Source organism: Ahaetulla prasina, chromosome 2 (genome assembly GCF_028640845.1).
Source record: "Ahaetulla prasina isolate Xishuangbanna chromosome 2, ASM2864084v1, whole genome shotgun sequence".
Taxonomy (NCBI): domain Eukaryota; kingdom Metazoa; phylum Chordata; class Lepidosauria; order Squamata; family Colubridae; genus Ahaetulla; species Ahaetulla prasina.
The window spans coordinates 281671628-281687540 of NC_080540.1; the positions used below are offsets into that span (position 1 = coordinate 281671628).

General features: G+C 42.2%; 1 protein-coding gene across 4 annotated transcripts in view; it reads left to right on the forward strand.

The window, feature by feature from the left end:
• The window catches only part of PDZD2 (PDZ domain containing 2), a 371146-nt gene that overhangs the window by 97146 nt on the left and 258087 nt on the right, over positions 1 to 15913 (forward strand). For 3 of the 4 annotated variants that reach the window (XM_058170301.1, XM_058170304.1, XM_058170303.1), the window contains exon 2: positions 621 to 1483. In XM_058170301.1, coding sequence (XP_058026284.1) covers positions 999 to 1483 — 485 coding nt within the window. In that variant the 5' untranslated portion in view covers positions 621 to 998. Of the gene's footprint in view, positions 1 to 586; positions 1484 to 15913 lie in introns of those variants that run through there. The other variant, XM_058170302.1, reaches the window with a different exon arrangement.

Genomic DNA, 15913 nt, shown 5'->3' on the forward strand with positions numbered 1-15913 from the left:
TCAAGGCAGGAAACATGCATCCTTCCTTCTCCTATTCCCCATAGCAACTATCCTGTGAGGTGGGTAGGGCTGAGAGAGAAGAACTGGCCCAAAGTCACCTAGCTGGCATTCATGTCTAAGGCAAGACTAGAACTCACAGACTCCTGGTTTCTAGGCCAGCACCTTAACCACTATACCAATTGAAAAACAAGGGCAATATGAGCTTCTCACCAGCATAAATATTCAAGATTAAAAGACATACAAGACCCTTCCTTCTTTCCTTCCTTCCTTCCTTCCTTCCTTCCTTCCTTCTTTCTTTCTTTCCTCCCTCCCTCCCTCCCTCCCTTTTTTCTATGTAGATGAAGAGGCTAACTGTAAAATGCGCCTCTGTCTGTGAAACTATCTGCATAATTAGAAATTTGTCTTTGATGCCTCTTCTTCTTTCTGCCCGCAGTCCTTGTGGTAAATAATGAATAACCCACATAAGTTAACAGAAAGCAAAATGAACAGATTATAGAATTAACCAATAAACAAAATAATCTTAGGCGAAATCTTCTCATTATTAAGCACTGCAGATAAGCTTCTAATCCTGCATCTGAAACAGATTTATGGTTTTAATTGGGCCGTTTCCCTTTTTCTAGGTCAAGCAGGTGTTGGTGAGTGTGGAGGAGAAATTCCAGGCTGGTGATCATACATTTCTGTGTGGACAGCTGTGAAAGGAGGCAAGCAAGGAATTCCGGTCTCTTCCTTTGTTCTCCTGCTGTGGATTCCAGAGCAACGGTCTTCGTACTTTTTCATAAAGGCCCTCTGTTGTCCTGGCCAAATTGGGAGTGGAAGAAGAGGCCATTATTATTATTATTATTATTTAGTTTTGGCTGTCCTTCTGTGTCTTTTTCCTGCATTGTCTTGGTCCTTTCAAGATGGCTGTGAAGGAACCACCCAACAACCTTGGCTTGGAAAGGAACGTTGATCTGACTCAGTCGAAGAAGAATCATTTCTTGACATAATGGAATCCTGGCATGACCACCATGCCCATCACTCCAGAAAACGCGATGCTGTTTCTTCCCATCCTTTATCGGTGGTTGCAGGGCCATCTGAGACAGGAAGCTGGGGAACCCGAGCACAGCCTATGTCATTCAGCCATTAAGAAGCTGAGAGAGTACATCCAGCTGAACTTCCCAGTGGAAGAGGGCAAGCTGCATTACAGCCCCAGTCCTGTAGATATGGAAATCTGTACGGTTTACTTAACCAAGGATCCAGAAACGACGGAGCCTCTCGGCCTCCGTTTTGGCAATATCCCTGCTTTTGGGGATTATGGTGAAAAACGGAGAATGGGGAGAAGAAAGAGGGGACATAAAGGCCCCGTGCTTGATGTTGGAAGCATTTGGGTCACTGATTTGAAGAAAAACAGTCCGGCAGGGAAATGTGGAAAAGTTTGCTTGCGAGACGAGATCCTTTCGCTGAATGGCCAGCTAATGGTTGGAGTGGATATTGGTGGTGCAAGGTAAGATGTCATGGAGAATATTTCAGGATTGATATGGGTGATATGGATGCTCATGGTGAAACCTTCCAGATGTTGGTAAATTACAGCTCCCAGCAGTTTTAACCATGCTTCATTCTGTTTGTTGTGTTGAAACTGTTCTTGACATTTGATTGACAACGTAGCTTCTAATGCTTGGAAACGGATTGATTTGATTCTCTGTATCTTTTCATAGTGAGCAAAATTCATCTAATTTTCTAATCCAAAATTTAATCGCACTAATGGTTGTAAGGAAACTTGAGTTCATGCACAGAATCCGTACTATAATTTCTGGGTTCTGTAAAACATCTAATGTAAATAAGAGCAATTCAAATCGCATAATTGGAAATGCAACTGATTCAGAATCAGCCCAAGACTTGACAATCAAAATGTTTTAGTCAGTAGTGGGTTCCACTTACCTTGGCTACCGGTTTGGAACTGTGAGCGTGTGCATGCGCGGAACCTTCTGCACATGTGCAGAGCATTTGTGATGATGTCTGGTGCGGGTGGGCGGAGGCTCCCGCCACCGCCACTACCGGTTTACCCGAACCGGGGGGAACCGGTAGAAACCCACCCCTGGTTCTGGTGTTTACAGCAAAACATAAGACTAAATCTTTGGCCTTTTGATTTTAGTTTAATGGGATCTCAGTGGGATTCTTTAGATCAGAGCTGTCAAACTCCTGGCCCTTGGGCTGCATGCGTCACACACCGTCACCCTTGGTTTAACGAAGGGGGAAAAAAGTCCCGATATGTCACAGTCGTGATGATGTGAGTTTGACACCCCTGCTTTAGATCATGTTTTTCTGCGCTGGATGATGGGAAATGTAATCCAACAATAATGGAAGATACAGGTAGTCCTCGACTTACAACCATTTATTTAGTGACTGTTTGAAGTTTACAACAGCACTGGAAAAAGCAACTTAAGACCATTTTTCACACTTATGACCATTGTAGCATCCCCATGGTCATGTGGTCAAAATTTAAATGCTCAGCAACTGGTTCATATATATGATGGTCGTAGTTTCCTGGGATCATGTGATCATCTTCTGCGATCTTCTGAGAAGCAAAATCAACAAGGAAGCCAAATTTGCCTAACAACTGTGTCAAGAAAGATTGTAAAATGGGGCAAAATTCACTTAACAACCGTCTTGCTCAGCAATGGAAATGTTGGCCTCCGGTTGTGGTTGTAACTTGGGGACTACCTGTATAAGAATAAATCATTGCTATTATGGCTTCACGTCAGGGGAATTCTTTAGACCGTGTTTCTCTGCGTGGAGATGATGGGAAGTGCAATCCAGCAATATGGAAGATAACAGTTAAGGCAGTGGTGGCGAATCTTTTACTCACCGAATGCCGAACAGATATGTGCTTCATGTGCTTTGCTCATGCGTGTGTTCTCCCGCTAATGCGTGGCTCCTCCCTGTGCGCTGCACACGCAACCACACCATCTGCGCATGTGCGCGACTTTTGCGCTCCGTGTGTTGCATGTGCAATCGCACCATCTGTGCATGCACGTGGTTTTTGTGCGTGCAATGCACATGCATGAACACCGTCTGTGCATGTGCATGCTGCATGCAAGTACTCTTGTGCACATGCACATATGCGCACGCATGCACAGGAGAGCTCCAAATAACAGCTGGGTCTCCTAAATTGCACGCATGCACACTGGAGGCCCGAACCCCAGCTGGGGCACGCGTGCATGCGCAACTGCAGGTGAGTTGGGCAACAGCTCGCGTGCCCAGAAAAAGGGCTCTGCGTGCCACCTTGAGTCATAGGTTCTCCATCATGGAGTTAAGGCAAAGCTTGCATTACCCGCCTAATGGTTAGACTACTGGAATCCCAGATGGATTTTTAGACACAGGGACAATCTAATGTTCCTTTTCCTTCTTTAAAACCACGCTGTAACCCCTTAGAATATTGAAACAGTGGTGCCTCCGTAGAGAGCTAGGGTTTTTTTGGGGGGTGAGTGGGAATGTTTTATCATTTTTATGGTAGCTGTGGCCTGATTAAAATAGATATATAAAACTTATTAGGGACTTATTGCACTGATTTTATATCTTCTTTGGTCAGAAAATGTTGCCTGCTTGTTCTGCCAACATTTGAAGTGAGTCTTAAGAGCTTTTCTGGCCCATTGTCACTTACGTCTGGTCCACTCTTATGTCCTTCATGGCTAATGAGTAGAATGGGAGTAAATTGTGCAGAATGATACAAATCACAGTGTTGTTTAAAGAAAAAGGAAAGGAGCAATGTAAATATGCAACATGTGGAGCCAGGGGATTTGTCTTTCTTTGGAGCAGACTTAAAAAAAAAGAGATAAGCAACGGATATGTGTTTTTACTGTATTGCCGAGTTCATTGGACTAACCCTCTTTGCAGAGCGTGTTGGTAGATACGTTCATGAAAAATCACCTTTCAGCTTCTCTTGATTCAATCCACTTCCATAAGATTGCCTTTAGTATTGAGCTATTATATTGGACTAAACAGTGGGTGCAGGTGGTTTGATGAAAACTAAGTCTTCTACAGGAACTTAACAGAAGTTTGAATTTGCCAAATACCAGAAACAGGGAGTGTGCAATCAATTTGGCTTCCAAGAATCTCTGTTCTGGCTGGTATTAAGCCCACTAAGAATCAGGAAAGGATTAACACACTTTCGTTGGTGGGATTTTAAGTGTTGGCTGCCAAGCCAAATGTTGCACAGAGAGAAATTGCTTGGGAAAATGGGATTTCCTACAGCTGCCCAGTCTGTCCTGTTGGTTCGCAAGAAGAAAAGATGCACAGTGAAGAGTATCAAATCCCCCAAAACAATAGAATAATTCCCATTCTTCTTTGCTTGCCTTATTTTGGACTCCTGCTTCTGTTCCTGTTAATGATGGAGTCAGTGGCTGTTTGCCTCTCCCAAGCTGGAATGGTTGGAAAATTTATCTGGATTTTTTTTTCAGCAATGTTTTGATTGCTTGAAGGATCAAAATTTATTTGGATATTTTCCAGCAATGTTTTGATTGCTTGAAGAATTAGTCAGACAAAGATGATTTTTTTTTTGAGATTTGAAGAGGTCATGTGTATGCAGAATGAATACATACATGTGTATGCAGAATGAAGACATCACCACAAGCTGAAGTGTGATTTCATGGATTTTGGCTAGTTGGTTGTATGTACCCAATCAATTATTAGTCGCTCAATAAACCAAACACAAACCTAGCTTAAAGTAATCTTTCTCAGCCTGAGACAACAATGTATTGGAGTCATAGTATCCAGAATTCCTAGCCAGCATGACACGATAACTAGCAATTTGAGAATCCAACCCATCTGAGGATTATCCAACTTGGGAAAGTGTAACTTAACCCAGCAGGAACACTGCATATAACCAGCTTGTTGCAGAAGGAGGAATGGAAGAGACAGATAGCCAAGTATTAGGGAAGTATTAGGGAAAAGTCACGGTGGCGCAGTGGTTAGAGTGCAGTACTGCAAGCTATTTCTGCTGACTGCCAGCTGCCTGCAATTTGGCAGTTCAAATCTCACCAGGCTCAAGATTGACTCAGCCTTCCATCCTTCTGAGGTGGGTAAAATGAGGACCCAGATTGTTGGGGGCAATATGCTGACTCTGTAAACTGCTTAGAGCACGGGTCTCCAACCTTGGCGACTTTAAGACTTTATTTTATTTATTTTATTTTATTTATTTATTTTGTCAAACACATACTAAACAATATATATAAGTATAAGCATGAAATAAACACAGAAAATGAATACAACCAAAGGGAACATTAGGACAGGAACGGTAGGCACGCTGGTACTCTTATGCACGCCCCTTAAGCAAAGCTGGTTGAGGAAGTCTGGGAGTTGAAGTCCAGAAGTCTTAAAGTTGCCAAGGTTGGAGACCCCTGGCTTAGAGAGGGCTGTAAAGCAGTGTAAAGTGGTATATAAGTCTAAGTGCTATTGCTATTACTCCATAGGATAAAGCCCATCCAATTTCATGAATTCATGGTGTCTCTGTATAGCTTGAATCAAGGCATATTTCATTTTCAGTGAAAAGATACCTCCCTCCCCCTCTCAAGTGTTAGCAATTAAGCTGCTTCAGAACAGTACATCACAATAAACATATTAGTTTAATTTATGATTCCAGCCACTTTACAGTCTGTAAATTGTGATTTATGGATTAGCATTATGTATGAATTGGGTTGGTTGGTTGGCTGAATAAATCATAATTAATTCAAATACATTTTTAATGTGATACATTCACCCAATCATAGCTTTCTTTGATGTGTCTAATGTTTGGAGTTATACTTTGTACCATGGCTTACCAAATGCAATGGCTAGGTTGACATTAAGCCCTAACTAAACTGATCACACATTATAATTTATCACAATAAATGTGTGCTTGCTGTCCTGGGAATAACTAATTGAATGTGGAATGCATCCAGAGTGTGACAAACTCAGGTTTCAGAAGGGTTACTCAAATAGCTAACAGTGAGATATCTATATGAAGAAAACCTGCATTCAATCCTTAGCTTAACCAGAAACTGGTATGATTGTTTTGAAAACCAAGTTTTCATATTTGTTTCTCGAAAAAGAAGAATGTTTAGGAGAACTTGGAACACCTGTGGAAAGTGTGCAAGTGGATTCTTCTGAATCCAAGTGGAATTTTTCTTTTGGATGACTTCTCAGATTTATATAGCAACAATAATGTCTTAGAAACATTAGTGCTTCAGCTGAGAACTTGTGCAGCTCTAGTGAGTTTCTTTCTTTCTTTTTCTTTCTTTATTTTATCACAGCAGTATATATAAGCATAAGCATGAAAATAACTGTATAATATAAAGGTAAAGGTTCCCCTCGCACATATGTGCTAGTCGTTGCCGACTCTAGGGGGCGGTGCTCATCTCCGTTTCAAAGCCGAAGAGCCAGCGCTGTCCGAAGACGTCTCTGTGGTCATGTGGCCGGCATGATTCAACGCCAAAGGCGCACGGAACGCTTTTACCTTCCCACCAAAGGTGGTCCCGATTTTTTCTACTTGCATTTTTACGTGCTTTCGAAACTGCAAGGTTGGCACTAGGTCTGTATGTAATAACTATATTAATTGGATATAATGAAAGGAAACAATAGGACAGGAACAGTAGGCACGCTTGTGCTCTTATGCACGCCCGTTACAGACCTCTTAGGAATGGGGTGAGGTCAATAGTAGACAGTTTTTGGTTAAAGCTTTGGAGATTTTGAGAAGAGACCACAGAGTCAGGTAGTGAGTTCCAAGTATTAATAACTCTGTTACAGGAGTCATATTTTCTGCAATCAAGTTATTGTCAAAGATGCTGTTGTAGAAACTCTCACAACTGAAGGGCTGGATGGAGAAGACTGTTACTCTAGTGGACATCTCTTGATGGCACACATTAACTCCACTGAGGAATATAAGTATGGGAATATTACATTTAAGAAAGAAACATGATTTTTCCGTCAATAATTGCCAGCATGTGGTGGAATGGAGAATATTGCTTTTTTTTAAATTTGAATTTATATCCCGCCCTTCTCCCAAGACTCAGGGCGGCTTGCAATGTGTTAAGCAATAGTTTTCATTCATTTGTATATTATATACAAGTCAACTTAATTGCCCCCAACAATCTGGGTCCTCATTTTACCTACCTTATAAAGGATGGAAGGCTGAGTCAACCTTGAGCCTGGTGGGACTTGAACTTGCAGTAATTGCAAGCAGCTGTGTTAATAACAGACAGACTTAGTCCGTTGAGCCACCAGAGGCTTTACATTTGCTGAGGAAGATGCTGCTGAAAGACATCCTCAGTCGGCAGGAGGTCCAAATAATAACAACCCGTAGATGAAATGCAGGCAGACAAGAGGGGTGCTCTCTTCAAGTTAGCCCTAACAGAATAACAGAGTTGGAAGGAATCTTGGAGGTCTTCTAATACAACCTCCTGCTCAATCAGGAAACCCTATACCTGTGATGATGAACCTATGGCAGGTGTGCCAGAGACAGCACACAGCACCCTCTCTGTGGGCATGTGAGCTGTTGCCGCAGCTTAGCTCCGCCGTGCATGCGCGCGCATCTTCCACCAGCCAGCTGGTCTCTGGGTCTCTGCTGTGCATGCGTGGGGGTGGTGGCTGCATGTGGGGGGACGTATGCGCATACGCGGGGGCAGGGTGCATGTGGGGGCCCACACATGCATGCATGGGGATGGGGCACATGCAGGGGGGCATGCATGCATTTTGTTTTGGGGGTTTGGGTGCATGTGCGCATGCACGTTTTGGGCACTAGGTCCAGAAAAGGTTAGCCATCACTGCGCTATACCATTTCTGAAAAAGCTCTTCTTAAAAGCTTCCACTGTTGGAGTACTCACAACTTCTGGAGGCAAGTTGTTCTACTGATTAATTGTTCTCACTGTCAGGAAATTTCTCTTTAGTTCTAGGTTGCTTTTTTCTCCTTGATTAGTTTCCACCCATTGCTTCTTGTCCTGCCTTCAGGTGCTTTGGAGAATAGGCTGACCTCTCTTCTTTGTGGCAACTCCTTAGATATTGGAACATTGCTAACATGTCATCCCCAGTCCTTCTTTTCACTAGACTAGAACATACGCAGTTCCTGCAGCCGTTCTTCATATGTTTTAGCCTCCTGTCCCCTATGTTTTAGCTTTCAATCCTGTACCAGATATGGAGGGATGAGTAATTGGGGTGGAATTAATCCATATTCATGAAAATTCTTTTGCATGAAGAAGGACTCCTCAAAATCTTCAACTATAGGGAGTCTTTGTAGATTCGAAGGCTTTCTTTTCTAAGCATACCATCTCTGCATGTTGGGTAAGGAGCACAAGGAGACAGAATAGAATAGAATAGAACAGAACAGAACAGAACAGAACAGAACAGAACAGAACAGAACAGAATAGAATAGAATTTTTTATTGGCCAAGTGTGATTGGACACACAAGGAATTTGTCTTTGTGCATTTGCTCTCAGTGTACATAAAAAGACAAGATACATTCATCAAGAATCATAAAGTACAACACTTAATGATAGTCATAGGCAGGGGTGAAATCTACTTACCTTCCTAACCGGCTTGGGCGTGCACACACCACGTATACATGTGATGTATAATAAAGGAAAACGTATAATAAAAATATTTTAAGAAAAGGGGGTGGGAATCTCCAGGATTCATTTCAATAGGAGAATCGCTGTGGCTGTTCATCATCTCCTTTCTGTCTCTTTTTTTTTGGGGGGGTGTCCTTTCTTTGGTTTGCTTCGGGTGCAGGGAGAGGAGGAAAAGTGTGTAAGCAATTTGAAAGAAGGGATTGCTTGTATGCTTATGGGATAAAGTCCTTCCTGTTTGAACAGCTTTGCTTTCTAATTATTTGATTTGGCACTTTCTTCTAGGCTTAGAGCCACTGCTGTGGGTGTCTGATGTTTCTCCCCCCCCCCCCAACTTCCTTCCCCTTTTAAAAATGAGTGTAGCACGGGAATGAAGCAAAAAATGCAGTATATTTGTTATACTGTTGCTTTCTATCAGGCCATTTTTTAAATTATAAACTTCTCTGAGATTGCAGTCTATTTGGCTGGAGTCTTTTATAGATATATTTACACTTCTTGGCCTTAGGAGGGCGCTGTCTTAACACACTTTAATTTCTTGGTTAAATGGGACTGCAGCAATTTAGGATTTTCCTTGCAGTTTTAAAGAATTCCCGTCAAACACATTATTAAAATTACTTTCAGTTTCATGGCTGTTGGATCAGGTTGTAATCAAAGTCTGTCTAGAGAAAGGTTTTGTATTTCTTTTATTGACAGAGGAAAGTGAGTGATTTTTCCCACAAAATCGTCAACAGCAACCCAAATCTTCAAACTAGAACTTACTGCATTCTTTAAATTAATGTTAATTAAAAGAACAGGTATGTCTTTTTGTATTTAACACTGATCTCCATCCTTGATGTCTGCCTTCTCCATCTTGATGCTATTAGGTTTTGGCTGGGGAATTCTGGGAGTTGAAGTCCACCAGGCTTAAAGCTGCCAAGAGTGGAGACCCCTGATCTAGAGCATCCTAGAGTAGACAAGCCAAGTTTAGCTTATTATTTTCAAAGTGATCTCCATAGGAGAAAAATCCCTGCAACTTACATTCGGACAAGGAGCAAGAAGAAATGATAGAGTATTTAAAGGGCAAGATGATAAATCAGATAAAACAGATAAAACAGAGAACTTGACTAGGGCCGTGGAATAGTAGTAGCTGCAAGAGGGATCTTGGAGTCCTAGTGGATGATCACTTAAATATGAGCCAGCGGTGTGCTGCAGCTGCCAAAAAAGCCAACACAGTTCTAGACTCCATAAACAGAATCAGGATCATGTGAAGTGTTAGTGCCATTTTATAATGCCTTGGTGGGACCACATTTGGAATACTGTATCCAGTTTTGGTCGCCACGATATAAAAAGAGATTGTTCTATCCCCCTCTGCAGTCCGGGAGACATGAGCGATGACTTAATTAGCCGGGAACTATCAGCTCTGGCAGCAAACTAGTGAGCGTCTGCCAAGTGTCTCTGTTATCTCTCTTGATGCCGATGAGTCAGCCAGGAAACCAGGAACAAACAGGACTTCAGCTCTAATTCTCTCCCTCTAAGCAGTTGATTTGCTCGCCACAAAGTGGTATAGCAGTCCTTGCTGCTTTTATATCCTGTGGGGTGTGGCTCCATGACTCAGCACTTCCTAGGCCTGCCCCACCCCTGCTTCTGTTGTTCCCGCCTCTCCTGCCTATGAAATCTAGGGTCCAGCCAGGCCTGATTGCCATCAGCCGGGTCTGGAGACGTGGCCTGGGGGGGGGAAGAGTCAGGGATGGAGGCCTCATTATCTCCTCCACCTGGCCTGCCTCTGGCTCCTGGAGCTGAGCCAGAGAAACCAGTGCTCCAGAGGTAAGTCCTGATGGTCCTTCCCCCTCACTTTCTGAGTCACTTTCTGGCAGGGGGCCCGGCTCGGGGGGTGCAGACACAACAGAGATGTTAATACTCTAGAAAGAAGTGCAGAGAAGAGCAACAAGGCTGATTAGGGGACTGGAGGCTAACACTTATACAGAATTGTTGCTGGAGTTGGGTATGTCTAGTTTAATGAAAAGAAGGACTAGGGGTGACATGACAGCAGTGTTTCAATATCTAAAGGGCTGCCACAAAGAAGAGAGGTCAACCTATTCTCCAAAGCAGGACAAGAAGGACAATGGATGGAAACTAATCAAGGAGAGAATCAACTTAGAACTAAGGATACATTTCCTGACAGTTAGAACAATTAACCAGTGGAACAACTTACCTCCAGAAATTGTGGATGCTCCAACACCGGAGGTTTTTAAGAAGAAATTGGACAACCATTTGCCTGAAATGGTATAGGGTTTCCTGCTTGAGCAGGCAGTTTTGGACTAGAAGACCTCCAAGGTCCCTCCCCAACTCTGCTATTTTGTTATTTTTCAGACTGAGATAAAAAAAGGGCTTTTGAGTGTGAATGTAGCATCAGTCTTGTTAAAGCAGCTGTATCTTTTCATGGGATCACTTGTGGCTACTTTAAAGATGCTACTTCTGGATCATATTAAAGAGTCATCTAAATCTGTGCTCTGTATCCACCAGTGCCACTGGGAGAACTAATGGTATGTGAAAATGATTTGAGAGTTGGAGTAAAGAGAATGTCTAGCGCAGGGGTCTCCAACGTTGGCAACTTTAAGCCTGGCGGACTTCAACTCCCAGAATTCCCCAGCCAGGCTGGGGAATTCTGGGAGTTGAAGTCCGCCAGGCTTAAAGTTGCCAATGTTGGAGACTCCTGGTTTAGTAAATGCTCAGGTAGCAGAGAGAGAGCATAGCCTGTAACTTCATAATGAGTGGAGAAAAAGAGGTTCTGAAGGACATCTTCCTAGCTTCTCAGGCTATAAGCGATGGTGGGAGATTTGTACTCTCAGACTTGCAAGGTTCTGTTAATGTAGTTTTGAAATAAAGTAGAATGAGCTCATCTGGTTGTGTTTCCTGTCTGGTTTACCTGGGAAGCCAGACAGCAAGAAAGGAGGCAGCAGTGGAACTCTCAGGTATGGTTTACATATTGTATTAAAATATATGGCCATTGTGTTGTCATAATTAATTAAATGAATAACAGTTGATCGCCCAGCATATTAACTCAAACTATGGTTTACAAATCACAGTAGCTGGGATCACACAATATGCTAAGCCAAAAACAAACCTCTAACATTGAGGAAGTGCATTGTATGAACTGAGCCTCAGGCTCACTTCATTACTCATAATATTTGGAAATTTCCCTATAGAAGCTACCATCATCTTCCCGCCCCTCCCTCCCTGCTCCTTCCCTCCCTCTCTCCCTCCCTCTCTTTCTAGTATGAGCAACCATCTCTCAAAAAAGTGACTCATGATTAGCCCTAGCTAAACATGTGATTACTCTAAAATGAGGATACTTTGATGATCCCTCTTCAAAGTGGACATCTCATTCATGAATTGCTTCTTGAATATTTTGAAACCTTACTGAAAGAATCTTGCCCATAGGGGAATTCTTAGATCGGAATGTTACACGTGCTGGTTTTAAATTAACTTTTACTGAACTCAAAAATATTGACTCCTGTGTAGATTAGCATCCTCTAAGGCTCTTGGTTGAATAGCCTTTTATTATCTCTCTTGCTACATAAAACTGGATCTTATTTATAGACCAGAAGTTCAGTTTAAAAGTCAGAGACATACTTTCATAAAAAACAGAGCAACTTTGACCTATACTAACCACGTGCTTTGCAAAATGCGTGTAAATGAGCATTCCCCCCCTAACTTAGATGCCAAGGGTTCTAGCTAAAAACTATTCTGTTCAGAAACAGGAAAAAGCAGTTAATTCAATTTTGGACATTTCTGTTCCCAGAAATGTCATATTTTGAAAGTGTGAGGTTATGAATTGGGCAATCAATGTTCCTTCTGAGGTTTTGTGGGATTACTCATAAAGTACGCCTTTTAGTTTTCAATAAACAGAAGATCTGGAAGTTTTTGCAAATGCATTCAGGTGCAAAATAAACTTTTGTATAGCATCATAGACAGTGATATCCATCAGAGCCAGATCTTGCTGTTTTAAACCCATATTGCAAAGAATTGTACGGTGTTGAAAAAGTAACGAATCTGCAGTGACATAAAGTGATTAAGTCACTTTAAAAATTGATTGTCATTTCACATGACTTAAACGTTGCAAAGAAATACCTATGTTAATTGAACACATTCAGATGTCTCATCACATTATGACTTTGTCCATGCAAGGCTTCCTTTAAAATTTTTTTAACCCAAAACTAACATATTGCAAGTTAATGTGACATACAAGCAAGTTTTAAGGCCCAGCAATAGTGTAACCCCATTTAACGTGTGTTAATCAGGGGTATCAAACTTGATTTCATTGAGGACTGCATCAGGGTTGTGTTTCGAGTGGGGGGTGGCATTGCCAGGGTAGGCATCGCCAGCTCAACGTTACTTGTGTTGGGAGCACCTGTGGTGGCCCAAGTGCTCTGCCAGTGAAAACGGGCTCCCAAGCTCCGTTTTCGGCTGTCATGACCTCCTGCAACCCTCCCGAGCTCCATATTTACTGGCAGAGCGTTGCAGGAGGCCATGGCAGCCAAAAACGGAGCTTGGGAGTCCATTTTTGCTGGCAGAAACACCGTGGGCTGATCCTTCACTTTCCCCCCCCCGCAGGCGAGCTCTAAGTACCCCACATGCCATATCCAGCCCCCGGGCCTTGAGTTTGACACCTCTATGTTAATCAGTTCATCAATGTAAAAATGTTCACATCATATCCAAGAGCAGGCCCTGCAGCTTTGGCTAATCATTCTTCAGAAATGTTGAGGGCAAAGTCTGGTCAGATGCTTCCAGGTTCTAATGCCTAAATATGATATGATACTCAAATAGTTCAGTTGATTGTCTGTTTGTTTGACACTTGATTATATTGCTTCTGTTAGGAAGAATTGTTCAACTAAGGTTAGGAAGTTATTTGAAAGAGTCTTCCAATCTCAACAACCCCAAAGTTCTGCATAAAGGCAGCATTCTAGGACCAACACTCTTCATATTATACATAAACGACCTCTGTGACCATATTATAAGTAACTGTGTTCTCTTCACCGATGATGTTAAACTATTTAACACTACCAACAATGCTGCCCTTCAAAAAGACCTTGACTTTGTGTTGGAATGGTCAAAAATTTAGCAACTCCAAATCTCAACCAACAAATGCTCTGTCTTACACATTGGCAAAAAGAATCAGAACACTAATGGCCTTGTAGATGACCCTCACTCTGTCAAAGACCTTCTCATATCAAATGATCTAAGTGCCAAAGCCCACTCCAACTACATCGCCAAAAAGGCATTAAGAGTTGTAAACCTGATCTTGCGTAACTTCTTCTCTGGAAAGATTACACTAGCAACCAGAGCATACAAAACATTTGCTAGACCAATTCTCAATTACAGCTCATCTGTCTGGAACCCACACTGCATTTCGGACATTAATACAATTGAGCATGTCCAGAAATATTTTACAAGAAGAGTCCTTCACTCCTCTGATCGCAACAAAATACCTTATGCAACCAGACTTGAAATTCTGGATTTAGAAAATTTAGGACTACGCCGCCTTTGGCATGACCTGAGCATAACTCATAAAAACATCTGCTACAATGTCCTTCCTGTCAAAGACTACTTCAGCTTCAACCATAACAACACATGAGCAGACAATAGATTCAAACTTAAAATGAACCGCTCCAATCTTGATTGTAGAAAATATGACTTCAGTAACAGAGTTGTTAATGTCTGGAATGCAATGACTCCGTGGTCTCATCCCAAAATCCCCAAAACTTTAACCTAAGACTGTCTACTGTTGACCTCAACCCATTCCTAAGAGGCCTGTAAGGGGTGTGCATAAGAGCACCAATGTGCCTACCGTTCCTGTCCTAATGTTCCCATTGGTTCTATTCATTTTGTGTGATTATTTCATGCTTATATTTATATATATTGTTGTGTTTGACTAAATAAAATAAATAAATAAATAAATAAAATATGATACGGACAGGGTGTTCAAGAGAGAGCATACTTGTGAAATCCAGACACTGTTGACTGATACGATGTTCTAAAAGAGGTGTGCCCAACTCATGGCCCATGGGCTACCTGCAGCCCTGGACAACTAGTAATATATCCCCCGTAAGATCGTAAACTTTTAACATTGTTATGTGATTTGTACAGATATTTATATACATTGACTATATTATATACTTTATATACAGCCTAGGAAAACCAATGGTTGGATATTCATATTGACGAGCCCAGTGTGCACCAGAGCCCCAGAATCAGAAGACCAGCTGGTTGGTGCACATGTGTGGGCGCACTTCTGGTTTCCAGTGCACGCATGCGCGCTGGCCAGCTGGTCTTTGCGTGTGCCGGAGCCCCGGAAACTAGATTGTACTAGGGATAATCTTTGTTGGGAGAGTCAGATTGTGAAATTCTCCTGAGCTTTTTTGTGGCTTCCTAATACCATTAACTATGATTCTTTATCTATTTGTATCCAGCCTTAATTATTTTTGCAAATAATCATCTTCTTTCTATTTTCCCCACAACAACAACAACAACAATAATCCTGTAAGGTGGGTTCAACTAAGAGAGAATGACTGGCCCAAAGTCACCCAGCTGGCTTTCATGGCTAATGCGGGACTTGAACTCATAGTCTCCCCTTTTCTAGTTTGGTGTCTTAACCAGTAGGCCAACCTAGCTCTCTGTGGTATATTTCTGGAGAGCTTATTGGATATGAGAGGTTCTGACTATATCTAGCTAGCCATCTCAAATGGTGCTTCTGGAGGTTTTCATTGTGAGTTCTTGTGAGGTTCTATTTTCTCCCTAGGCTGTTCAGTGATTATATGGCACCATTATGTCAAACCATCCAGTGATTTAAAGTGAAACATTATCAATATAATATGCCAATGATTATACAACTCTATAGGTCCTTTTTTATCAGATCAGGATGAGGCAGCCTCAGAGTCTAAATCAGTGCTTGACTGTATTAATGAACTAGATGAAGCCAAAATACTGGCACTTCAACTAAGAGATATCATTGGTGGGTTTTTTTAAAAATCCCTTTGACTCATAAATGTTGACTTCTGGTTGACTTACTGGACTAGTCCATGCAATTTTCTTGGTAACAATTTAGGAAGTGGTTTGCCACCGTCTCCTTTCTAAGGTTGAGAAAGGGGGACTTTTGCCCAGTCATCCAACTGCTTTTCTGCCTCAGGTGGAACTAGAACTAATAATCTCCTGATGTCTAGCCTGGTGCCTTAACCACGACACCAAGGGTGTCAAACTCAAGGCCTGCGCATCAGATCTGGCCCATGGGGTGCTTAGATTTGGCCCATGGGGTTGCCCTGGAAACAACGAAGGACCGGCCCATGGTGCTCTCTGCCTCCCGG